The following is a 25,504-nucleotide window of genomic DNA, read 5'->3' as shown; positions in this document are numbered from 1 at the left end:
TGCAGATGCAGATGCAGCATCAGCCAGCACCAGCGACAGAAAGGCACGGGCATTGATGGTGTCTGTCGCAACCAGGAAGGATTGAGCAATATTTGATGGATCTCTGGTGCAGCGCGGATTGGCTGGGTCCCAGGCCGGCCGTGTCTGAGGAGGTTGCTTTGGGAAGAGAAGACGAGCGACAAGCCGCGAGAGCGCATCAAGAAAGCATGGAAGAGGTCTAGACGGAGAGGGGGGGTCCCCCAGAACAAGGGGGTGTGGTCTGGCCGTTGACTGGCAGATGCAAGGCAGTCAGTTGAGCCTCTTGCCCAGCAAAAGCGCCCAAAGACGGCGGCTACCCCTGGTCTGTAACACACCTGAAGCATCTGTACCCGCCCCCAAAGCAGGAAGTCGCGTTCCAGACTGGGGACCCCCCCGCCATTACTCCGCGCTACTAACTGGCTGATTGGGACTGAGAGTCTTCGCCATCTGTGACAGTCTAACCATCTTGGAGTCGAACCCCCTGCAGTAGCACAACGCCCCACACTGGCCCTCTGGGTACCTATGCACGCAGTAGGCAGTAGGCAGTAGGCAGTAGGCAGTAGGCAGTAGGCAGTAGGCAGTAGGCAGTAGGCAGTAGGCACCAATGTCACCGTGAGGAAACGACGACATGCCCTTCACCTTCATTTTCGACATGAAAAGAAACCGTTTGAACATGGGTGATATCCATGGGATACGGTATTGGCTTCACTGCAAATTTTAAGAAGAAGGAGGACACACTTGAAGACATGCCGCGAGTTTGCATTCTTCCGCCCCTCCCCTCGTCGTCGTCGTCGTCCTCCTCCTCCTCCTCCTCCTCCTCCTCCTCCTCCTCCACCAACACCATCCACTTAAACTTCGACTTCGTTGGTGTCTGCCGTCATCCAACGCTTACACCATAGTACATTTCTCCGGCCATGTCCGGACAGCACCCCTTGCAGTGCTGGCCCCTTCGCTCCCAGATCCACCTCGACAAGCGTCACACTCTCTGGAAATAGCATCACCTCACCCAGTCTGCGCTTTCTCGCCTCTTTCTCTCAAACAAGGGCGGGCCGTACGGATACTTGCAGTGCTCCGTCACCCATCCGCTCCCTTGCTTGTAGATCCGGAGAAGGCCTGCTGCTGCTTCCTCCTACACACCTATTTGCAACTCGCTCCCATTTCGGTCGTATGATACAATTGCCCACACTCTTTCCGCGAGGCGGCACCTATCAAACAGGAAACACCACGCAATTAACCCGCTCCTTGAAGCACCGCCGAGTCGGTCGCGGCGGGCCCCATTTACTGCGTATCCATCTCCAATGCGCTTTGAGTGGAATGCGGATTCACATTTGCCTCGACATATGCCATCCTGCTTTCGGTCAACGCCCGCCGAACCTGCTTCACCTGATATTCTGAGGATGAACGCCAGAACAGGAAGATCGATGGTGAGGAGCGGTTCTCTTCTCTCGGCATTTGCGCGAGTTCGGCTATCCCCTCTCAAACTTTCGACGGTTGTACCCTCCCTCCATCGCTTGGCATGTCATCCATCGTAGTGGTTGCCCAGGACGCGCCAAATCATCTTGACGGCTTGTGATGGGTGTAGAATTGAGATGGTCGGTCCACTGACAACCGGCTTCTACACAGTGAGACAATCCTCCACACACAGAATAAATCGCTTCCCATTCACGCACAAGACAGTGCCTCTAAACCAAGCAATATCCCCGTGGGCCCATATGGAGGCATGTCCGCGGTTGTTTAAAAGCTCCTCGGCTGTCTGCTTCTTGTTGCCCCCCTCCCCCCAGTCTTCCCTACTCTACACCACTGCGTCAAACACCTAGGGGTAGCCACGTCGATCAACTGACATGCATCCGACCTCTGCACGGGTGACCCTTGAGTACGTGCCCCGACATCCCTACGGCCTCGCGACCTATTATTCGCTTAGCTTTTTCCTTCACAGATGCATCCGCCGTGCGTTAGGGGACAAGCAACGGGATCGCAGCGTGGTCCCGTCTGGTTGGCGCGTCTCAAATATCGACACGAAAATGCACAACTTTCTAAACATGCTCAGTGCACAGCCCGAATCCCATCAGCACCACCAAGTCGTGCGCCCAATGGTTTTACATTCATCTCTTCGTCATCACGTCAAGCTCTATAGACGGTAGGCTTGCGAGAAGACAACTGTGCCTACGGTGTCGCCGATCAATTGGGATATCGTCCCCTGCTTATGCTGGCCGCAAAAGACTTGTATCAACAAGTACGGGCACCAGCTTGATGAGGGATACATGCAAACCTGACCAGATTACGAGGGATACTCCATAGGCCGGCTCATACTCTAGCCGAGCAATCACACTGCAAAACAATAGTGGTGCACAATGTCAAGCCCGCTTATGTTTGTGCTATGTACCATGCCAGATCCGCGGATCATCAAACGATGGAGACAACCATAACCTGCGGTATGAAACCTGGCGAACAAACATTCTAGGGCATCGGGAAATACATGACCGAACTGTTGCATTTCAGATTGTTTGTGAGGGCCGAACGACATACGACCGACGATGACAATGTCGAGCAACATTGCGCAGTTTGACGGCGCACTGGCTTCGTGGTGGAATGGCCGCGATTGGCTCTGGTGAAGGTGTGGCCAGCAAGATGTCTCTGAGACAACCGTCAGGATCGTTGGCGGACGGCACGCAGGATAGAAAGGACGAACTTGGCTATGGGGTAGAAAGTCAATCAAGACCAGCAGTCAATAAAGAGAACACGAGAACTGGAACATTCATCTTGGCTGCAGAAAACCGAAACGTCATACGCGTACTTGAACAGTGCTCCGCGTCTGTGTGCAGGAGTGCTCGAGGGTAGAGGATGAGTCGCAGATAGGGCCGTGGCAAGGGCTCAGTAAGGTTAACATTGCACAGCTAAAGGGTCCCGTCAGCCGAGGACACTAGACATGACTTTGTGTGCATTCATGCTAATGCCACCCCGGCCTAATGTGTCTAGTCTGGAAGAAGGGGGAGCAAAAACAAGACGGGACGTGAGTTTGTTTGCTCTGGACAATTCAGTCTAGACCGGGGCCCTGCCGTGTTTTGTTTTTACAGCCGTGAAGCCATATAATCAATTTCTGGCACCACAGACACATATAGTTGTGTGGTAAAACCATCGGGGGCTTGTGCACCACCCTTTTGCAGCGACCATCAATCAGAGGCAATCGGAGTGGAGGAAGCACTGAGAGGAGAGGAGAGGAGAGGAGAGGAGAGGAGAAAGACGTCGGCAAGGTTCAAGGGACCAATCAAGCGCTGGTTTTCCCGTCCTGTGAGTCGGTATGTTTGGCACATAGTTTGTTGAACAAGTGCCAAGTGGGCGCTCCGCTCTGGACACTAGGACTAGCACCGTTCCGAAACACCGGAGCTCGACCGGACAATTGGGACGGGACTCGGTAGCTGGGAGGGGCGCCGAAAGTCCCCGCGCGCTCCGGGCTGGCAGCACAGTTGAATTTCTTTGACGGCGGCGGCTAGGATCAGCCATGCAACGGGGCCGCCGGCTTCCTGTACCGAAGCGTGGGCCCACGTGGGTTTATCCGGCCGGTGATTATCTAAGCAACTAGGTCCGACTTTTGGTTCTCACCAGCCACACACCTCAGCCTCAAGTAAGGTACGGCGTAGGCAAGGGACCTTAGCTGTACGGATATGTGACAGCACAGCAGCAGCCCGCAGGGACTTGTCCCTTCCGTCCCGTCGCGCCATTCGCTCGTGAGGAAATCACCGGCGTCCAAGGGTATCGCAACCCCTGAAAAGAACCAACAAACAACGGGCAATGGACCTGTTGGAACTCTCGCCCGGGGAGGAGAGAGCCACAGAGGTGCAGCAACGCTGCATCACACGGTGGGCCCTTGACGGAAAGAGTCCAACAGCAGCCCGACAGCGGTGATTAGCACCACAAACACGACGTTGGCAGCGAACAGCACCGGTCGCCAAGCGCTCGCTTCTGCGTCCTGTTCTGCAGCCTCCTCACGTCGTCCACCTCTGCTTGCCTACCTGAGTTTAGACAAAGACAAGAGAGTATCCGTACCTACCTCACCTACCTAGGTAGGGCCATACATACATCCAATACCTTACGACGGGGTCCGCAGACATACATAGTAGCGTAGTGCGCAGCACAGAGAGCAACCCAACCCAACACGACGGCTAGTCGTACCAACTGCAGACTTCCGTCCCGGACTGAACTGCTGGGCTTCCTCCGGCCCATCTCGTCTCCCACGTTATCCGTACCCGACTGTACTGGATTAATTCTCATTTTCTCATTTTCTCTTTACTCATCTTTAGTTCCCCTTTTCACCCTGGCCGAAGCCGACATCAGTCTTCAACAACACAGTTGATTGGCCTGAGACGAGACTCAACACACACACCGAACGTGAAGCGAAGCGAACAGTCCATCTCTCATCTCACCCATCGAGCACAATCTCAACCCCGCTCGAGCTTGCTTTCTCCTCCCACCCTCTCTCCCTCTCCCTCTCTCTCTCACACACACACACTCCGCTGCCAGCGCCGACCACACTGTCTCTGCCTGGGGAGCCGTGCATCTTTCCCCCAAACTACTCTATCTGCGCCCGTCGTTCGTTATCCTCATACGGGACAACTATTCTGAGACGTTCGCGACGTCATGTTTGGCACGTATCCCGCTTTGGGTGAGTCGACCTATTCAATTTGTCTAGCAACTGTACCTACGTTTTATATCATTGTCAAGCGACACCTCCAGCCACCACACCTGACCGTCATCGACAGCGCACCTGGCTATCCTCACCTCACTTGATCTTGCCCGCTCCGCTCCCGCTCCCGCTCCCGCTCCCGCTCCCGCTCCCGCTCCCGCTTCAATCATCTTCTTTTCGTCTCTTCTCCGATTGTCCTTTCAACATTGCAAAGCCTCATGGCCTACACCCCTAGTCGTCCTACTACCACCCTACCTCTTTGACCCCCTTTAGTTTGATCCCTACCTTCGTGGTGCCTTCGATCACTCTACCAGTGCTTCACCTCTTCAACCTTAAGCCAAGCTGGCTGGCAGACTTGTTGCTCTGAGTTGCCTATCACCACACCGGAATCTTGTGCCTTCCGTGCCTGATCTGCTTCAATTGTTTGGCTCTGCCTCCCTGGCGGCCCGTCCGCGGAGCCACTTGGTCCGGCCGGCTGCATCCAGCTCCTGTCCACAGTCCCCGGAACCCATTCCTCCACTCTATCTGGTCCATTGACCAATCACACGATCATCCTCCTCACCTACCTTGCGCACTGGTTAAAGCTTCCGTCATGTTCCAACTCTAGAATCTCTTGTCTTAACAAGGCTTATTAGCAAACCTGCCAACCGCTGTCAAGGTTGATCCGAAAGACATCCCGCCTCCAACCCCGCTGAATTTGCCCACCAGCCGGCCTCAGCTACACGCTCCTTCGGCACCCTCGGGAGAGACGAAGCCATTGACCTCCGTCTTGCAAAATGTCTACCGCCCGGGGGATGTCACTTCCGCCATTTTTGATGCCCTTGGCATAAATCTCATCCCGGACGCCACTCCCGCAGATCTCATCCCAGACCCCGCGTGTCTTGCTGATTTTGAGGCTTGGGATAAGCTAACCCCGGATGAGGCACGTGAGAAGAACGCAGAGACGCGTAAAGTCTTGAACAACGGCGTTCAGTCTCCCGGCTGTCAGACTTACCTGGACCGCAAGCGCGAGCTATCCCACGACAACGAGGTTGCTTTTCGAACCGTGAGGCGTATTCCTGCACCCAAGGGCCAGCAGCAAGCTCGCTTGGGCAACTCGTACGAGTTCTTTAGGTGCCTCGAAGCCTTCACGACGTACTGGGATGACAAGTCTAAGCCTTTAAACACCCCCGAGGAGACGGGCGCAAACAATGTTGTCGACGCAGACAAGACGCAGCGGGACAATTCACAAACCCCCGAATTGCCCCGCGTTATCCGCACTTCAGCTGGCTCGTCGATGCCAGGAGAGTATCGCCAAAGTCTCATCACAGCCTTTCTCAAGCTCGTTGCCTATGATTTCGGTTGCAACGTCTCGGCTCCTCGGACCGAACCCCGTCTGCATATCACGGCCGCTTCGCCGGCGTCCGACAAACGCCAGGCTGAGTCCCTGCCGGCGCCCAGAGTGTCCTACTTCGCATCCGGTTGCACTTTCATCTTCCGCACTCCGCGGACGCGTGATGCCGCCCGCCAAGGCATCATTGAGGGGCCACTCGCAGCCGTCTCTGCCCGCGCGACCACGTCTTTTGAGAACGATAACGACCAGACCATCGATTTGGCCCGCGAGCTTGTTGCCGCGCTGGTCACCGCTCAGCACCGTGCTCGTGAAGGCAAGACGGAGAAGCGGTTTGGCGAAGGCCAATGGTGGACGTCAAAATCTCGTTGGGGCGGTGGTGAAGGCGGCCCCATCGGTCGTGAGGTCGAGCGTGACGCCATCCAGGGAGATAAGGACAATGTCAACTCGGAATCCGGCCAGCCTCCCGCATCCAAGCGTCCGCGCAAGAACATGTCGATTTACGATAACTACCGCATGGTCAGGCCACCGTCGGCTAGCTGGGATAAGAAAACGCGCTACGAAGCCATTGGCAAGGTCCAGGGCACTGGCTACGATGATATTTTCGTCATCAGCTCTCTGTTCCACCACGTCAGCTTCTTGCGAGTTCGCGTCCCCGAGCGGCTGCTCGAGGTCCTCGAGGGCGCTGACGAGAACGATGTGCACCGCAGCTGGGGCCAGGTTGAAGTGCGCCGCACCCCTTGGTTCGACTTTTTCGTGCTCGAGGAACGTCTCAATGCCATGCGGCTTGTCTGGTCTCTGATGAACTGGCTAATGAGAAAGCCAGAGGATAACGCCGAGGAAGATGTCAAGATGGTCGATGCATAAGCACTTTAGTATCATTATGTGCAGGCAGCGTTTGGGCAGAGGCTTCTTTTGTCGGGCGGTGTAGATGCCATACACAGCCATCATCCACTAGATGAGTTGTAACGGAAGATATGAATGGTCGCGTTTATGATCTTCGTGACTTTTGATTGGTGTGCCATGAACTAAGTATCAAAGGCGGCTATGATGCCTCCGAGATTTGAGCATGCATATGAAGCGGTTGTTGGTGCGAAAAGAGGAAAGAGGACTAAGGCTAAGGCTGGGCCACAGAGCCGACAGTCACTGGTTGTCATGAAGGGTCAACCCAGTGGGAACATGCCATTTGGCAAACATGGGCAACGCACCGTATATGTTGGTCATATCAGGCGTTGAGGTCAGATTTCGCAATGTATAGGTCCGCCCTTGGATATCGACATCGTTCACTCGCGGTCCTCGTTGAAACGTGTCTCCAGCATCGTCGGATGACTTCGGACGTTTCTCGTCGAGAACGCCGCCAACAAACCATTGGCTTGGCTCACCTCGCCTTGATAAAGTCCATGCAGCCACTGAATAGAAGTGGACGCTCATGAGCATACTTTGCGAGAGCCAGCTTCGGTGTGTACGGCGTATGTGTTGCGCGTGCGTTTGTGTACGTTCGTACAAGGGTGCGAGAAGCGTGTTGCAACCATCACATGTAGAGTTTGAGTTTCTGTTTTGGCCAAGGGTTCCCTCGAGATACAATCGAGTTACGCGTAGAATAACTTGTTTGGACCAGGTTCCAGCACGTATTGTGGAGTATGTAATACTTCGTCGTGACCGGAAAACGCACACATCGATCGCCATCCATTTTGACTTTCCAAGCTTCGGCCAAAGCCCGTCCGGGCGCGCATATTGATCTACGATGCATCTGCAACCTGCGAGATAGCGATGCGGTCCGCAGGTCGTTCACTTGGTAGTCCAAGGAGACTTACTGCTGCGCGTTAGTTGTGTCGATGGTCACGGAGTGCGACAAAGCCCGATAATGCACTTCTGTCCAGGCCACTCAGCCAGAAGCCGAATGTCGGTTCTGGTAAGACAAAGATGTTCCCGGGCTATATTGAACGGGTTCGAGAACTTTCAGAATGTCTGATCCAACGCCATGGAATTGGCGTTGATCGACAATGATGATTCGAGCTGGCCAACATTATTCCTTCTGTATGATGAAAAAAAATGTGTAATATACGTGCGAGATACGTGCGAGTTCCAGCTGGCTGCAATGAGTTGCTGTCGTGGAATCGGTGCGTGGCTCTCATGAACACCACGTCGTTCAGGAGATGCTGTGCACCATGCGATGAAGCTGGCTGATGGCACACAATGCCTCGCAGTGGCTGGGAGGCTGAGATCGTCTCGGCAGAGCCTCTCACTCTGGAAGTGATACCGAACTTCAGAGCAACTGGGCAAGACAGCCGTAGATGGAAATTGGCCGACGCTTGCCAAGCCTTCCCCGAACATGTCTCGTTACTCGTTGTCTAAGAGCTGGCGTCGACACCTCGAAGACAACGCTCGACGGCGGGCAGGCTTGAGGTCCGGAAATAGAGGTGTTCCAAGCCACCTCCGCGAGAGTGCGACAAGCGACACTGGCTCGCAGGCGGACGAAAAGCGGGAGGATGCAAGGTTCCCGAGTAGGCGGGCCAGGGTCTAGGTGGCTTGACGATACGACGCGCGACCCGTCATAGGCTGGCACAACAGCCTCGCAAGTAGCTGTTCGATAATGTCGTTGGATGCCACAGAATGTGTGACGGTGACAGCCTAATGCCACGAGGCTTGGAGGCGCCAGGGCAGCATTCTCTGGACGTAGGGCGATGCATGCGGGTTGGAGACACGATGGTCTGGATGCACAACCTCGTTAGCTCGCACGGCCAGAGTCCCGGGAGGCTGGTAATGCTTTGGGTCAAGGCGCCGGAAAGGTTCAACGGGCATTGGCGGCGGCGGCGGTCTGGCGTGTGTTATGGACTGCATAGTCTCTAGCTCTTCTCGTAAACCGAGAACTTCATATCCAATCAAATGAGTATTCAGACTTTGACGACAACGGCGGCCCGAGCTGCTCCAGCTGTTCGGAGACCAAATCGTGTGTCCTGTCTCCGCGTTGCCTTGCCAGAGGCCTTCAAGCCGAGAACTAACTAACCCTTAACGTCTCGCGTGCAATCAAGCAACATTCATTCTTCGCGAGCGGCTTGCTCCTCATTGCGTTTGCAGATGCTGAACACCGTCGTCGCGGCCAACGCCAGCGTAGAAACATGCATGGGCGGTCCACCTGAGATCTGTATGCGTTGTCTCGGACGGGATAATTGGAAACTTGAGCGCCGGTGGATAGCATGGCGTACCGCAGCATCTTGGACCCCAACAACCCCAACGACGAAGCAGAGGAGTCCCCTGGGCTGGGCCAGGGGTTGGTGGAAAGGGATTGGCAATTGCAGCCATTAGCCAGATGCCTCCCGCCCCCAAGCAGTCAGGTACGCCACAATGATCGGCAATCCCGTGGCCATACCGCTTCGGGATCGGGGAAAATAGACTGCGTACCTCAAGCCTATCGACCACAGCGCCGGATCTCTTGCAGCGCCTAGCGCAGAGGCTGTAGGGCCGACGGGAAGAAAATAAAAATAAAAATAAACGGTCCTAACGACATGAACGTGGGTGGCCTGTGGCATTTCGATAGATTGATTGCCTTGACAGTTTGGAGTGGGGCCTAATGGTTTGATCGAGACAGCAATAAGACCAAGTGATGTATCCGTACGCATGCAACGCTGGCAGCTCGGCGCATGGTTTCTAGACTACGGACTCTCCGCGAAGAAGTTGGCGACGCGATGTTTTCTGTGGATTGCTGAGAAGGATTTGATGTCTAGTTTGGTGGGCCAGCAAGGCTGGTGACCAAGGCATGTTTGTCATGGCGGGAAGCAATGCGGCCGTCGACTGACACCTGGGTAGTAGGTGTCCAGCTTGAAGGTGCCCTCAGCAGGCCGAATGTTCAGGCCGTCAAGGGCAGAGATGATGGAAGAAGCGCGGGTTGACAGCGGCTGATTTCTCACGAGGTGGCCCCTTTACTCGAAGTGGTTGTGGTTGTTCCTCAGCCACGATTGATGGGCGCAGACACTTCCGCATCTGCTTTGAACTCTCAGCTGGACCGGGGAAAGGGTTCAGCAGCCCCAGGTGGGGAACCGGGGCCAAGACTTGGGCTCAGGCTGGTACCTTAAGGTAGCTTACCTCAGGAAACTGGGTTCGAGACACAAGCGCGCCTGAGCGTGAGACTGGACGGTTTCTCAGGACACGGGAGGGAAAGGCGGCGTCCCGCTGGGCTGGGATAGGTATGAATTCCATTCGGGCTCGGTGGAACCTTACGCCACGCCGCGCCATGCCATGCCATGTCATGCTGTACCATATCATACATATATCATACCGCAGACGCAGGCGTGGAGGCCCTGCTGCACCGCGCTGCGTTGTTGGTCGTGCAACCGTTGCGACAAACCCACGACCTCTGCTCCAGTGAGTGCCGCATCCCGTCTTCTGCTGGGGTGGCAGCGTGGCAGCTTTGATTTTGGTTTGCGGACCGGCCTAAAGAGGGCTAGCGCCTGTGGAACCCGCCTTTCTCTCGGCTCTCGCCGGGATGGGAAAAGGTCTTGGTACGGCCAATGCGTATCCGTACGGATAGTCGACTTGTGTGTGCCTTACCACTTCTTACTGCCGGTCTCTACCTCACGGATCATGACCTGTACTGTGCAGTATGTACAACCTTTTCCTTCTCTTTTCCATGGAGAAAAGTTGACTGCGACCTAGGTACGTTAGGGTGCAACAGTGAATGGAGGTTGGGGAAACAGCAAGCAGGAACCTACCTTACATACCTAATAGGTGCTTAGGTACTCGGACCCACCTCCGCTAGCAGATGCTCTTGGGCTTTGAGCCGTTCCTTCCGTCCAAATCCAATCGTGACTGCCTTGACAGCTTCGTCGGTAGGCACATGCCGTCCGCTTCCTCGGCGCCTGCGACAATTGCCCCAGCATTACGTAGACTTGTTAGTGGTTCGTCATTGTGTACCTACCGGTGCCAGTTTTCATCCCACCTTGCTTGCCATCTACCTTACCTGAGGTACCTTACCTAGAGGTACGGTCTACATATGCCATAAGGTATTCGTGCATGAGGTGAAGATCCGCGGGCAGCCATCTGCTTAGTGTTGCCTTGGGTCCCCCCACCTTGCTGCCCTGGCCTGGCCTATCTCCGGTCGTCGTACACTTTGTTTCCCGCGCGTCAGCACCCCCCCCCCCCCCCCCCCGCCAAACAATCTATACAACCTTACCTAGGTAGCTCGACTACCATCCATCCATGGATACCTACCGCGCCAGCTTTGGAAAAAAGACCCCTCCTCTTCCTCCACCACCAGCACCACCTCACCGGCACGCCAGAGTCTGAGCCTGTACTTGTACTTGTGCCTGTGTCTGTGTCTGTGTCTGTGTCTGCTTCTTCTGCCCGTGCCTGTGCCTTCGGCGGCTTGCCTTGACCTCTCGACGTAGGGTCTCTCTACTTCCTTCCGAACTCCATCACGCCGGGTTGCACATTCCTCACATTCCTCACTCTACCTACATTCCACATTCTTCCACACATCATCACTGTCCACCAAACCGAATCCTGTCCTGCGCCCTCGCTAACCTCCTCGTCCGCGTCTTTTCTTCCACACACCACTGTGCAAGCTAACACTCTGCGTGCGTCGTCTTCTCTGTTGCCATTCGACAACCCCCCAGCTCGTCTCCCTCCCCGCCCCAGCTGCTGGAATACCACCAGTCTTTGCATCAACAGGCACCTACCTCGACCGAATACGTCCTCCATCCCGATCCGTCCCTCTCGCAAGCCGACTCCCTCAACCGCCAGCCGAAGCATATCCAGCTAGCAATACCGCCTACCATCCAATCGACCCTTGCTGCGTGACCCATCTCCCGCTTTAAGGTAGGCTTGTCAGCTAGTGCCCTTGCTGGCGCTATTAGAGAATACTCCCGTCGCCATAGCTCGAACCGTTTTCGCGCTCACCAACCGCTGACATTGGCCCCGTTGTCACTCGACTAGTCCCGAGACCCAAGCACGCGCATCTGCCTCCCGCACAACCTACCTTGTCCTCCTGCAACTTCCTCGCTCCCCCCCTCGCCGTCTCTCGATCGAAATCGTCGCACTTTCTATAAGATACTCCAATTCCCCGGTCCGGTTTGCTCTGTGCAAATCCTCGTCCAGAACACTTCGTCGAGCTTTCGTTCTTTAGACGCCTACCGGGCGGGCCGTCCGATCCAAACCTACCTAATCCAAGGACCATACCTCCAGGATGTCTGGGTATCCGGGTCACTACGGAGGATATCAGGGTGGTCCACCTCCTCAACAGCAATATGCGCCTCCGGGCGGTTACTACCCGTATGGCTCAAGAAATCTCCCTGCACACACGTCCACGCTGACATCTTGTCGCAAAGCCCGCCCCAACAAGGCTACAATGGATACCCTCCCCAAGGGTCGGCGTACGGCTACCAACAGCCTTCTCCTCAACCATACGGATATAACCAAGTACGATTTAAAACTCTTCTCAGCCTCCTGCTTCGTCAACTGATATGCCGCTCAGCCTCCTCCTCCTCAGCAATATGGCGGCTACCCGCCTCAGCCCAATTACAACAACCGCCCTGGTAAGTCACGCAGAGCTCTGAAAGAGCTTTCGTCTCGTTACGAGCCGATGTGCTCATTTTTCCACAGGGATGCCGACAGTGAACTCGAATGCGTACATGCATGGGAATCACAATGCTCCGCCGCCGCCGCCGAGTCAACCACAGGGATTCGGTCATGGTGCTCCTAATGGCTACAATTTCCAATATTCCAATTGCACTGGTCGGAGAAAGGCACTTCTGATTGGTATCAATTATTTTGGTCAACGTGGCCAGTTGCGTGGATGCATCAATGACGTGAAGAACATGTCAGCTTATCTTGTGGAACGATTCGGATACAAGCGAGAGGACATGGTCCTCCTGACAGACGATCAGCAGAACCCTATGAGCCAGCCGACGAAACAGAACCTGCTCAGAGCTATGCACTGGCTGGTGAAGGACGCGAGGCCGAATGACTCTCTGTTCTTCCACTATTCAGGTATACCGGGATACGGCACGAATGCTGTCTAAAATACTGACGCGCACAGGTCACGGCGGTCAAACCAAAGATCTCGACGGTGATGAGGACGACGGGTATGATGAGGTCATTTACCCCGTGGACTTCCGCCAGACCGGTCACATCACGGACGATGAGATGCACAGGATCATGGTGCAGCCGCTACAAGCTGGTGTGAGGCTCACAGCTATTTTCGATTCGTGTCACTCCGGTACTGCCCTCGACTTGCCGTACATTTACTCAACCCAGGGTATCCTCAAGGAGCCCAACTTGGCCAAGGAAGCCGGCCAAGGACTTCTTGGTGTTATTTCATCATACAGCCAAGGCGACCTTGGTGGCGTTGCAAGCAACATCATGGGCTTCTTCAAGAAGGCCACCACCGGAGAAGACGCCCACAATCGCGCAATGGCTACGAAGACATCTCCAGCAGATGTCGTCATGTTCTCGGGAAGCAAAGACGACCAGACCTCGTATGGCCCCCTTCTCTATTTCATCTTATGGTACCCTTGCTTTTCTTTCTCTTTCTGTAATCCAAGCCACCTCGTCATCATAATCTTGTTGGGGTTGGCTCCTATGATTGAATTTATGTTTCTCCGGGCGAGAAGGCAACAAGCGAATTGTACAAAGCGAGTAACTTCAGGTGGCTGTTTTTGTCCATATTTATGGGACCAGTGTAGCAGGCCAGCGATATCACCCACGCTCTAGAGCAAGGCGCAACCGTATTTGCGGTGCACCATTGTGTCTAGGGCGACGAGTCACGTTCGGTCGTTTCTTGTTTCTCAAGCCGCAAGTGTGGCAGGGAACCAATCTTGTCTCCTTTCCCTGTGCACCTGCAGGACGCGAACACTAATCTGTAACCTAGGGCCGATGCAACGATTGCTGCTCAAGCCACTGGCGCCATGTCTTGGGCCTTTATCACAGCGCTCAAGAAGAATCCCCAACAGAGCTACGTACAGCTTCTCAATAGCATTCGCGACGAACTTGCCACTCGCTATACGCAAAAGCCGCAGCTGTCTTGCAGTCACCCTCTGAGTATGCAATATCACGCACGTATGAAACACCCATGCTAACGCCGCACGAAAGACACCAATCTTCTGTTCGTCATGTAATATACCCCACGTAACGGCCGGTCCGCCCTGTATATGTCATTGTTCCCTATTTCGGCCTCGAAAGACTATAATCAGGTTTGAAAGACGTGGTAGGTGGACACGGAGATCATAACGAAAAGAGAAAGGTTGGGCTGGCGAAAACTGTGGAACTTGGGGTATTCCGGGAAATGCTTTTGCTGCTGGCAACCTCGCTTGGTTGTTGCCTTGGTGGTACAAGACACAGTGTATCCCTCCCTCATTCGGTGGCTTGTAAAAATGAATTTCACAAAAGCTGCTCGAGTTTTCAGAAGCGATGAAGCGCTTGCTGGCCATCATGCAAACCTACACTAAACTGAACGCTTCCTGCCATATCACCACCTCATCCCATCCGGACTCGATAGTGCGAAGAGAAGTGTGAGAATCTGGACCTGCTTAGTCTGGAGCGAAGCTTGCACGGGGGACCGCATGTATGTTGGAATCCAGAAAACCAATTGTCTTAGGTATCTACGGTTGATGCAACCTGTCATCCACCATGCCGCACTGGGAAACAGGTAGAAAATAAGAAAGAGACAAACGAGTAAAACAACCAATCCAGACTCCCGTTTCTCCATTCCCTCACTAATCCAACCGACCCCGACTAACCAACAGGAAACCGTTTTTGATGCATTGCCAGCATTGCCCAGCTGGACAAATGAGAACGGTGATGGGTAGTAGTGAACAGCAAGCCAATAATCGTCCAGAGTTGTGTTGCCCATCAAACCCCCTAGCCACCTATCCTGTCTGTCCCCTTTAAGCTAGCCCGGCCCTTCTCCAAACCACCATCATGGTCAAATAGGGAAAGAGGGTCGCAAACCAAACTCCTTTTCGTTCGTTCGCTCCCGCTGCAACGTCAAGGGTCTGCAGCAATATGCAATACTACAAGGGGGAAAAACACAACAACCAAAGAAAAACACCATGCTAATGCGGATATGCGTGAAGGGATGCCCGATCATGCCGCTGCATCTTCAGCTCGGCTGCAACGCGGCCCAATAGAGAGAGAGAAAGAGAGAGGCACTATTGAGACAATCCCTTTTGAGGAGCACTTGTCGCCATTCCTCAACACCTTTCACAGGACCATCCGTGGGCAGAGTTTCCATCAGGCCTCGACGTGACCTGTTGACACCACCTTGAGCTGCTTCCTCCTCTTGGTCTTGCGCATCTCGTCGACGCAATCCGCCAGTTTACGGCGCGTGGCCTCGTGCTTGGCCCACTCGCGCGCAGAGATGCGCATCCGGGCAATGAAGCGCGCCATCGTCGCAACCGTCTTGAGCGTCGGTCGCCCGGGACCGGCGCCGCCGGTGGTGCCCTTCTTCGCGAGCGCCGAGGATGTCGGTGGCAGGGGTCGGCGGCTCCCAAGCAGGTCACACCGAATCTGCTCCAGTTCGCGCAGCTGGGCTTTGTTGCTGTAGTTTGACTGTCAGTATGGGAGACGAATGGCATAACGGCTAGCAGACTAAGGGAAACGTACCATGCATTAGCAACATCGAGCTCCAGCTGCAAGAACTTCTTTGCGTATGCAGCATCCGCACGCAAGCTGACTTCCCGCTTCCACCGTGCCTGCATCCACTCCATCTGTAGGGTCATGCCGCGAAGCTCCTTGGTGTGCTTCGCATCCGCGTTCTCAGCTGCCCGGATGACAGTCTCCAGTGCCTCGTCCGTCTCTCTCATTCTTTCATCGATGAAGTGGACGTTGCGCTGGTCCTTGGCGTCTGAGGCAGCCTGAGACTTGAGGTCGCGGATATCCTTCTGCAACTTCTCAGCAGTCAGGCGGTAAGCTGCGCGTTCGCTGCGCGCCCTCTCTAGTTTGCGCCGGAGCGACGCCTCAGCGGCCATGAGGGTGTCAATGGTCTCCTGCTGCTGGATCACGTCATGTTCCAGTGCATCAGCCTCTGACTGTGTCCTCCGGAGCATATTTTGGAGATCCTTGCGCTCGGAAGATGACATGTTGCCGACGTCACGGCGGCTATGACCGACGATTTGGCGATCCTGCTCAGCCCTCTCGAGCTTCTGCTTTAGTCTGCCCAAAGCTTTCTCGTGAAGGGCAGCGGCTTCTTCAGACTCCCGCTCCGCATCATCAAGAGCCTGCTCGAGGGAGAGCTTTTGATCTTCGAGTTCTTCAAGTTGGGTCTGGAAGTCTCGCTCGAGTTGTGTCGCCCTGCGTTCGGCGTCGCGTGCCTTTGTCTTCAGGTCGTGGATGGACTGCTGTGCCGAAGACAGTTGGTGGCGAAGCTCCACGACCTCGGACTTCCTAGTCGAGGGGCTTGATGACGCTGGTGACATTATCAGGCGGGACATTTCAGCATCGTGGGCTTTGCTCTCGAGCTCCGTGATTTGCTTCTTGAGGCCTCTGACGACGTCCTTGTGCGCTGCCTCACGTTGGAGGTATTCCCTCTCCTTCTGCCGCGCCGTTGAAAGATCGCGGCGGATGAGGGATAGTTCGCTGTTACCTTCACCCGAGTTGTTGGCGGGCAGTTGCTGTGTCATCGCCAACTGATCCTCGTAATCCTTGATACGGCGCTCAAGTTCGCGGATGGTGCGTCTTGTAGCAGCGGATTCATGACCCTCCGACGAAGAGACTTCCCGGAGCTTGAACTGGAGTTGACGAATCTCCTGGTTGAGACGATCCTCCTCTTCGGCAGCCTTCTCAATCTCCTCTTCGAGAGACTTCTCGGCCAGCTGCATCTGGTCTATCAAGATCTTATTCTCATCCTTGAGTCTTCGCACCTCGTTGTCCAGCTTCATTTTGGCTGTCCTCAGGTCCAGTCGCTCCCGATCGACGCGTAATGTCTCCTCGCCGTTGTTGTGCATGCGTTTCATCTCACTTTCGACCTCGTCTCGTTCTGCTTGTGCCTCGGCCAAATAGCTTCGCAAAGAATGCATCTCGAGGTTGAGATTTGCAAGTTGATCCTGGAGTGTCTGCTTCTCGCGAGAAACCTTGGTTGCCTGGGCAGTTGAGTCCAAAAGCTGTTTCTGCATTTGATCTTGGAGGGATTCCTTCTCCCCATTCAACTTGGATACGAGAGAGGTTGCTTCGTCAAGCTGCGCTCGGAGGCGGTCTATTGTCTGGTTGGACTTCGTAGCGTTTTCCTGTGAAGTCGATGCTGAGCCTCGAGCTAGATCTGCTGAACGGCGAAGCTCATCCAGTTGTTGATTCAGCGCATCGCATTCTGTCCTAGCCGCCTCAAGTTCCACCCGAGAGTGCTCGGATTCCTCGTCGAGAGTTGTCTGCAAGACTTCGACCTCGTCCTCCAGTGCCTCGACTCTCTCTGTCTGCGCTTGGTAGTCGAGCTGCGTTTGACGGAGTTCGTCCTGAACTTGGGAGAGCTCGTTGCGCAGGTCCGTGAGCATGGCTTGCCGTGTCTCGAGGTTTTGCTGTAGATCATTGATTTGTCGGCTTAGAGATGCCTGCTCGTCTTTGTGGCGCTGGGCTTCGCTCTCAAGAGCTTTCTGTAATCTTGATTCCTTTGACGACAGGTTACCCTCTGCTTCGCGCAACTTTTCGATAGTTCGCTCTAGCCCGGCCGCCTTTTCTTCCGCCCGTTTTCGTCCAGACTCCAGTGTTTGACGGTCAGTCTCCCATTTTTCACTATCATTATCGTAAAGGTTATCTTTCTCGCGAATCTCGGCTTGTAGATCGGAGATCTCGTCGTTGAGTCGGTCGATCTCGCCCCTGTACTGACTGCGAATGTCACGTTCAATCTCCAAGGCGTGGTCTCTCTCCTGAGCGAGACTCTCTTCCAGTTCGTCAACAGACTGCTGAAGGCGTTCCACGTCGCGTTGCAAAGACCTTGACTCGTTTGTCAATGCCTCGTGCCGAGTCTGCAATAGGTTCTTTTCGTCCAACGTTTGTTGCAATTCGCTCCGAAGGTCCTCCACCTGATTGAGTAACGACTGGTGCTCCCGGTCGGAAAGTGCTCGCTCCTGGCGGCCCTCCTGAGCGGCTGCCTTCAGTTCATCTTTCTCTCTGGTCATATCAGAAAGCTGCTTCTCGATCCTTCCAAGTTGTGATTGGTTTTCTCGGTCTGCAGCTTCGCGTTCGCGCAGACTTTCTTTGGCGGCGGCCTTGAGGCTGTCATTCTCCTTGACGACGTCGGATAGTTGCTTCTTAAGATCCGCGAACCTCGTGTCTGCTTCTTCCAGCTCAGCCTGTAACCGCAGAAGCTTCTCTTCTTTCTGGCGGGAGAGGCCCTTGGTCATGACAGATTTGTTCGCCAATTCCTCCTGAAGCTCATCGAGGTCGCCCTTGGCCTGCTCCTTGTCCGCAATGGCCTGGTTCAGCTTGCCCTTCATTTCGTCGACTTGCTCCTCCAATCGGCGCACGTTCGTTTCCAGGTCGTCAATGGTATCTCTAGCATCATCCAAATCGTCCTTAGATTGCGCATTCTGCTCAAGCTCAATCATCCGCCGTTGTGTATCCTTCATCTTGTCTTCCATGTCCTCCAACTTGGACCTGAGATCGTCAATTTCGTCTTCATGATCGCCGATGATGCGGTCCTTCTCGCGGATCTCGGCCTCAAGATCGCCAACCTCGTCCTGAAGTTTGTCCACTTGGCCTTGGTCTTGTTGATCCCGATCCAGTTGGCGTTGCATGTCGTCAAGGTCGGCTTCCCTGTCCTCCAAAGCGCGTTGCAGGCGCTCAATTTCGGCCAGCTGCTTTTGGTCCGCATACTTCTTTTTGGCCTTCTCCTGCAGCTCCATCATTTGTTGACGGTAACTCTCAAGGTCCTTTTCCGCCGAAGTCAGATGCTTTTTGTACTTGTGGAGCTCCCTCTGCATTGTCACTTTGTCGACCTTGAGATCCGTGTTCTCCTTCAGAGCGGCCTCGCTAAACCCGGGGCCGGCCTTCCGCAGAGCCTCCTCGAGGAAGTGAATCTTCAACTTAAGGCCAAAGTTTTCCTTTTCGATCTTATCGATGACGTTCTCCTGCTCTCGTAGCGAGAGTTGATTACCATCCTGCAACGGGCCTTTGCCATCTCGACGTGGTAATACGACTAGCGGTGTAGATGTCGTGCTTGTACTATCGACTTCGGGGAGCGGTGTGCGGTCCGCAAAAGAACGGGAGTGGTACATGGAGGTGTCGATATTGGGAATTGGCGTCATGTCTCCATCGAGCTGATCGAGTGCAGGTGTGTTGGGCACGGCGCCGTTCTCCTTGCCGAAGCCGCGGCGCGCGCTATTTCTTGTTGCAGACTTGAGCATTGGGGTGAACTCTGCCCCTCCCAGCCCTGCAGGCAGGTTCTTTCGGTCCATGAAGGGAGCGCGACCCCGCGGGGTGCGAAGGTTGATGCCGCCAGAACGGCCATTGCGCAATTGCTGGAGCAAGTTGTTGTTGCCTTTTGCCGGTGACTGGAAGGAGGCTTCTTGCGAAATATCGAAGTCTGGCTGTCTGAGATATGTCGCGTCGCCAACGTTTGTGCGCGGCGTGTCGAGGCCGTCGACGCCAGGTTGGACCATCTCGACCGCGTTCGACTAACAGAGGGGTCAATGGATGCGCGAGTTAGAAATGTGGTCTCGTGGTAGTGAACATGGCACTAATTTGGGGGGCCGAATGTAGGAGGTCTGAAGAGCAGGCGCTGATGCAAAACAAAGCAAGCAGGAAATCGAAGCGACGTAGAGCAGTAACTGCGCGATAAGAGCAAAGCCTGGATCGTGATAATTAGAGCCCGGCCAGTCGCGGTGTTGAAAGTGGGATTCGAGGTGTACCCTGGACCCAAGGGTTCGCGGTCATCGGGTTGGCGCGTTGTTGTTTACTGGATACCTGTTTGGGAATAGCGCGGGCACACCTCACTTTGCTGGGGACGCCCGGGCACAGTTTTTTCCCTCCAGCCTTTGTGCCCAAAGTGAGTTGCTTTCGGCCCACACTCAGCCAATCACAGTACCTATGCTTGCCTCCCCGCAGCGCATGCTCAATGATAGGTACCTAAGGTAGTGTCCCACACAGTAAGCTGGATCCACCCTTTTCTTTTTTTCCCCTTCCATGGTGACGGCCGACGTCAACGGAAGAGCAGCGACGTGGAGTGCCCTGTGTGTGGCGGGCAGCTTATGCGACCGCCACAGCTTGAGACACTTGAGGTGGGAAAGAGACTTTGATTTGTGATGCAACCACTCAGCTGGGAGCGGCATTCCAAAGTCAACCTCTTCACCAATGTCGCTTTCCAAGCCACCGTTGCACAGGACTTTTAATACGAACAACCTGGCCTTTGACTCACCCTCCTCGAAATCGGGGACGTTCAACTTACGCCTGCACCTTCCCTTGCCATACACGGGCGCTGGTATAAGTCTTGCAGACTCCGCCGCATTCACTGCCGTCATCCGTTCCGATCTTCGGGTTTCCGACGGTGAGGCATTGTGTGGCCCCTGGCCCCTCCCGCCGCCATGCTCTCTCTCGCCCAGGTCCCGGATGAGATACTTCTCCAGATCCTTCACTACGTCTCAGCAGAGGACACCCTGCTCTCTGTTCACCCTTTATCAAGACGCTTACACCACCTCGCCAACGAGCCTATCCTATGGCGATACTACTGTCTGCACTCATTCAAGTATTGGCACCCGGAACATCGGTTTCGCGACAAATTACTAGAGCCGGCCTCAAAGGTATCCTGGAAGCGTCTTTTTCTCTGCCGTATGCGACGTAACGCTAGAGTTGCCAGCCTCTTCGACGGGGTTCTGGCAACCAAGCATGGCCGGGTTAAGAAATTTGAAGAGATATGCCTGCTGGGTCTCGATGCGAAAGACTTCCTCTTAAATCAAGCACAGACGCCTGAGCTGGCCGAAGATGTCTTATCTCGGAGGTATGCGACACGTGCGAGTTTGACGTTGGATTGCTGTTGGCTGACTTAATCGGCATCAGGTACTTTAGCAACGCAATGCTCGCCAGCATTCGCCGCGGCGTCGCCATTCAAATATGGGACAGCTTACGGAGTTCGGAAGCAGAAGAGGCATGGAGAACCAACCAGACCCCAAGAGTCGTCCCTCGCAGGCTGGAGCGTGCCCTGGCTGCGTTTGACATGTTTGTCCTCCCCGATGACGTTGGTGACGTTGACGATGTAAAGCTCACCCCTGCGCCTTTGTGGCTGCTGGCTGACAGATCATAGGTTTCTAAAACACTGAATGTGCTGGCAGATGAGTTCATCACCGACCACCCTGACTTCGGCGGCATGTGCATCCGCGATCAGGCATTGGCATTGAATAGATGGCTCAGATCAAAGAATTTGACCGGTATGAGCAATCCGGAAACAAATTACCGCAATTTGCGAAACTGCCTCATCGGACATGCGCTGCGCGATGAGGCTCATCAATCACTACCTATGGTGTCGGCCGCCATCTTCTGCTGCATTGGGGAGAGAATAGGCATCAACGCTCACTGCTGCGCTCTCCCGGGACATGTGCTCGTAATGGTGTTTGCCACCAAAGATACAAGACTTGACGGGTCTACATTGACAAATACCCAGAAGCCGCTTGAGAGAATGTATCTGGACCCGTATGGGGGCGACGAAGAGTTCAGCAAAGAGACTCTTCGGCACTTTATATCTCAGGTGGGATGGCGTAGCCTAGATGTCGACACAATGGCGCCCGCAGCCGTGTCGACAATGATCGGGCGGTTGGCTCACAATATTCGGCATACAAATCTCGTCATGACTTCCCAAGATGTTTCGATTGAGAGACTCGCCGGGCTAAGGACCGGTACACCTCTTCAGAACATGGAGTTATCTGTGTACGCCGCTGCATGGGCAACAACACTGCTCGATCCAGGAGCGTTTGTTGACGTTACGTCGCATTTCGCACTCCGTTTCAACTCCTTGAGGTTTGATGATGCTTGGCTGGTTGAAAAGATCTATTTCAATCGTCCTCAGCCCCATGGAGATGTCTTCCTGGCCGCGCCTAACCCGGAGTATATACTTCGACTTATAAGACGGGCTGATGAGCAGCGGCCCGTACTCCGCGAACCCCAGAATCACATGGAATACCAAATTGGACATGTCGTCAGACACGGCAGGTATGGGTTTGTGGCAGTCGTCATCGACGGAGAGGTGCCGCCTTCAGGTTCAATTCTCTACTACAGGCTGTTGTGAGTTTCCTCCTAAACCTTTGGAGTGGAGAGTGATGCGCCAAGACTAACACCCAAGAAGAACACCTCCGAACATGCAGGGAACCTTTTCCCTTGTTAAAGCCTCAAGTCTCGAGCTTATCCGGGATCCAGACGAGGCGGCAGGCGCCATGTTTACAGACACAGGACTCTTTTTCAAGCGGTTTGATCGGAAAAGCTGCAGGTTCATTCCATCGAATGATGAGATGGTCTACACGCCACTGTGATGAGTGGAATCAATGTCCTCAGGCTAGCACATCGTCCGAATTGAAGCAATGCAAACTTTTCAGCCGTCATTGCTCCCATATGTCTTAGACTATAGAAGGGGTGCCTCACTGGATGCTCTTGTGTTCTGGATAGACATAGCTCTATCCAGCGCATCCATCTGTATACTTTGCCCACAAACCAAACGCCAACGCAGTGCAGACTTTCCCTCAATCCTCGTGAACTCCCAACTCCTCAGTCGCGCCCCAAAAAATCACAGATTAGCAGCCCAGTCGGCGAGAACTCCATGCTCCGCAAGCTTTTGCACCCATTGGTGGATCGCTAGCGTGTGATCCTTCTGCCGTCCATGTACGCGATCTTCGTCTTCCTTCATGAAGGCGATCTCCCCGTTATATTCCCCCATCAAAGACTTCTGCTCCGTAACCAAATCACTATAGACCTCGAAAATCTCCATTGCTTCCATAGAAGGGTTGCTGAGCTTCCTCTCCGAAATTGGATCCATGGCTGCTCGTTCGATATCTTCTCGCTCGATCCCAAACCCAGCAAGACGATCTTTTTCGTCAGCCCTCAATGGTTGGTCGTTGCCAGCAACTAAAGTCTCCCATTCGTCGAAGTGTTTGGTGCGACTGTTAAGTACTTCAAATGACCGAATTGTGCTCGCAAGTTTCCCAGATATGGTGGCGAGTGGATTCTTGCAGAGGGCCAGGAGGTTGAAAGAGAGTGCGCTTTCTTCGAACTGAAGCATGCGCGCCTGGATGTTGGGACGAACCAGGTTTGTCCAGTGGACGCCGTCTTCCAGTGGTCCAAGACATACCGGTCGAGTTTTGAGGCCGTCAAGCTCCCACACCGAGCCATTAGCTGGGACGTAGGCGATGAAGTGGTATCCCGATTCGGAGTTGACCTTCTGCTTCTTTGTCTTCCTGGCCTTGGCCGGCCCTCTGCGCTGCTTTTTCTTCGACTCGGTGGCTTCGTTTTCAAGAAAGAGATCTGCATTCAGGTGGTCCATTCTGCGGGTGAAAGAGTTATGTACAGAGCGTATGAACGTGTTGGAGCTGAGGGCATGACCGCGCAGCGGTGTGCTGAGATGACTTGTGGCGTCCTTGAACTCCTGAAGCTTCGCGCCGAGGTCGACCCCGGCGCTATTCATCAGGATGTTGGTCAGGGCAACCGTGGCACACGCATTGTCCGTCGTCTAAGAAAACGGTCAGTCAAACACTGGGCAAAGGCAAGATCTTGAGCACAAACCTGATTGGCGAACCATAGATCTCGCCCGTCAACCACTTCGTCGTCCTCGTAATTCTCCGAGAAGTATTGATATAGAAAGATGAACCCATACACGGGCTGGGGCATAGTCGCGACGTAGTCTTCGTCAACGGAAAAGACCTCTTGGACCTTCACATCTTTCACGCCCATCTCTCGGATAATGGCGTTGAAGAACGCCTATGCTGAAAGGTCAGGTCTTACACTGCACGCAGAGAAAACAAGAGACGCACCGGTTCCGACTCCACCTCGCACCAGCCTTCCCACTCCTGAAGCTCGTCTTTGCTGATGGGTTCCAATGCTTCCCGGAGTAAGATGTTCGATTGCCTAGCTTCTCGAGTTGCGACGGCGCTCGTTGCAGCAGCGGCGGCTTCTGTTGCCTTTCGCTTAGGGTTTCGCCGGGAATGACCCATCGCTAATTCTTCCATTGCCCCGTTTGGCAACTCCTTCCGTTTTCTGGTGTTGGCGTCTGGCGTGTCGAGAATATGTAGGTCAGCCAGAGCAGGGTCGACCGCTACCCCTGGACTGGTACCAATGTTAAAGATGTCACGCTCAACTGCCGGAGAAACATCATCGTCAGAGTTTGACCGGGAAAGCTTTTGCCCGTTCTCAACTGCGACTGGTTCCGCCTTGCGGCTTCGCAGGTGTATCCGGCCCCTGTTGGGACGACCCGTTCCTAACATCGTGACGACCGGTCAAGATATCGAGATGTAGTTAATAGAGAGCTGGGGGATGCAGGAGAATGAAAAGAGGATCCTATGAATGGAAATGTGGCCAGCCCAGAAGCAATTGTGGCAAGACGGCCATATGGCGCCGGGTCGATATCGATGTGGCAGGCAAAAAGGGAAGGTGTAAAACCCCTCGACAACGCGAATGATGACGTCAAAAAGGAATCAAAGCCTTTCTCGTTCATGAAACAAGGAACTTCATCTATGCATGAAAACATGCGTTGGGTGAAAGAGTTTGTACGAGCTTGTCTTTAACGAAGGTGGCCGAAAGAGACGCGAAGTGAAGAGAGCGACTGATAAAGTGGTTGAGTTGAGGACGAAACAGAACGCAGAGAAGGCTGACTGTGACCGTTTCATACGACCATATCAACTAATAAGGAATTCTGGAAATCGGTTAAGAAAGAGGAAACCATGCGTTCGACCAGAGGAAACGTCATAGGAATCGACTAGGCATGGAGAGAAAAAGCGAGGTTCATAAAGACGTACATACCTGGCGCTTATCAGCTGAGGTATCAGCCTTAGAACACACAGAACCAACACTATCCCAGTCCTTGCTGGAGTCGCGTACCAACGATTCTAAACACTTTTATTCGCTTACAACAATAAAACGTGGTTAGAATTCGTGCTGTGTTCAATCTAGCATGGGCGGTCTGTCAAGAGAAGCTCCGAAGCATGATGGCGGGGATTGAATGGGAAAGGACGACGTCAACCCAGCGCTTTCCATAACGCAGCTGACCCCCCAGCTTTTTGGGGGCTGAATAAAGCTGGTTGGCACACTCCACTGTCTGTTTCCCCGTCCACAGGTACCTACGGGTGCTCGCACAGGCAAACACACAGCCAAAAACCTGTAAACAGCTGTCGCCCTGTTAGTATCCGCTATTTGGCCCTTAAGATGCACTGTAAGCCAATCAGAACATCCCGCGTCATCGCAAGTGGGTGTTGTTGCTGGGCGCGTTTGGACGTGACGAGCATTCACAGGAAATTTTGAAGCTCTGCGTTCAGCAGCCAGATTCTCCAGCTTCACGACGCCAAGAGCAACTTGCATCGCCG

General features: G+C 54.2%; 4 protein-coding genes across 4 annotated transcripts; 2 read left to right on the top strand and 2 right to left on the bottom strand.

Moving 5' to 3' along the window:
* Positions 1-12,210: 12,210 nt before the first annotated feature.
* Positions 12,211-14,140, top strand: casA-0 (Metacaspase-1; the record flags this gene model as incomplete). Its single annotated transcript, XM_037321872.1, has 7 exons — positions 12,211-12,296; positions 12,353-12,443; positions 12,499-12,559; positions 12,627-13,013; positions 13,063-13,501; positions 13,894-14,063; positions 14,115-14,140. The coding sequence occupies 7 exons, from the start codon at positions 12,211-12,213 to the stop codon at positions 14,138-14,140; spliced, it is 1,260 nt and encodes a 419-aa protein (XP_037179243.1).
* A 1,114-nt stretch (positions 14,141-15,254) lies between these two features.
* Positions 15,255-19,612, bottom strand: pcp1 (Spindle pole body protein pcp1; the record flags this gene model as incomplete). The annotated part of the gene is made up of 2 exons (XM_037321871.1): positions 15,255-15,561; positions 15,627-19,612. The coding sequence occupies 2 exons, from the start codon at positions 19,610-19,612 to the stop codon at positions 15,255-15,257; spliced, it is 4,293 nt and encodes a 1,430-aa protein (XP_037179244.1).
* A 921-nt stretch (positions 19,613-20,533) lies between these two features.
* Positions 20,534-22,468, top strand: CGCA056_v006621 (uncharacterized protein; the record flags this gene model as incomplete). The annotated part of the gene is made up of 4 exons (XM_037321870.1): positions 20,534-20,946; positions 21,006-21,201; positions 21,250-22,223; positions 22,285-22,468. The coding sequence occupies 4 exons, from the start codon at positions 20,534-20,536 to the stop codon at positions 22,466-22,468; spliced, it is 1,767 nt and encodes a 588-aa protein (XP_037179241.1).
* Positions 22,469-22,719: 251 nt separating this feature from the next.
* uch2 (Ubiquitin carboxyl-terminal hydrolase isozyme L5) lies at positions 22,720-24,409 on the bottom strand (the record flags this gene model as incomplete). Its single annotated transcript, XM_037321869.1, has 3 exons — positions 22,720-23,658; positions 23,712-23,906; positions 23,960-24,409. The coding sequence occupies 3 exons, from the start codon at positions 24,407-24,409 to the stop codon at positions 22,720-22,722; spliced, it is 1,584 nt and encodes a 527-aa protein (XP_037179242.1).
* Positions 24,410-25,504: the final 1,095 nt, after the last annotated feature.

Source organism: Colletotrichum aenigma, assembly GCF_013390185.1.
Source record: "Colletotrichum aenigma strain Cg56 chromosome Unknown KSG_Cg56_contig04, whole genome shotgun sequence".
In the NCBI taxonomy this organism is placed as follows: Eukaryota; Fungi; Ascomycota; class Sordariomycetes; order Glomerellales; family Glomerellaceae; genus Colletotrichum; species Colletotrichum aenigma.
Note: the sequence above shows the minus strand (reverse complement) of the source record. Positions and strands in the feature narration are given on the sequence as shown.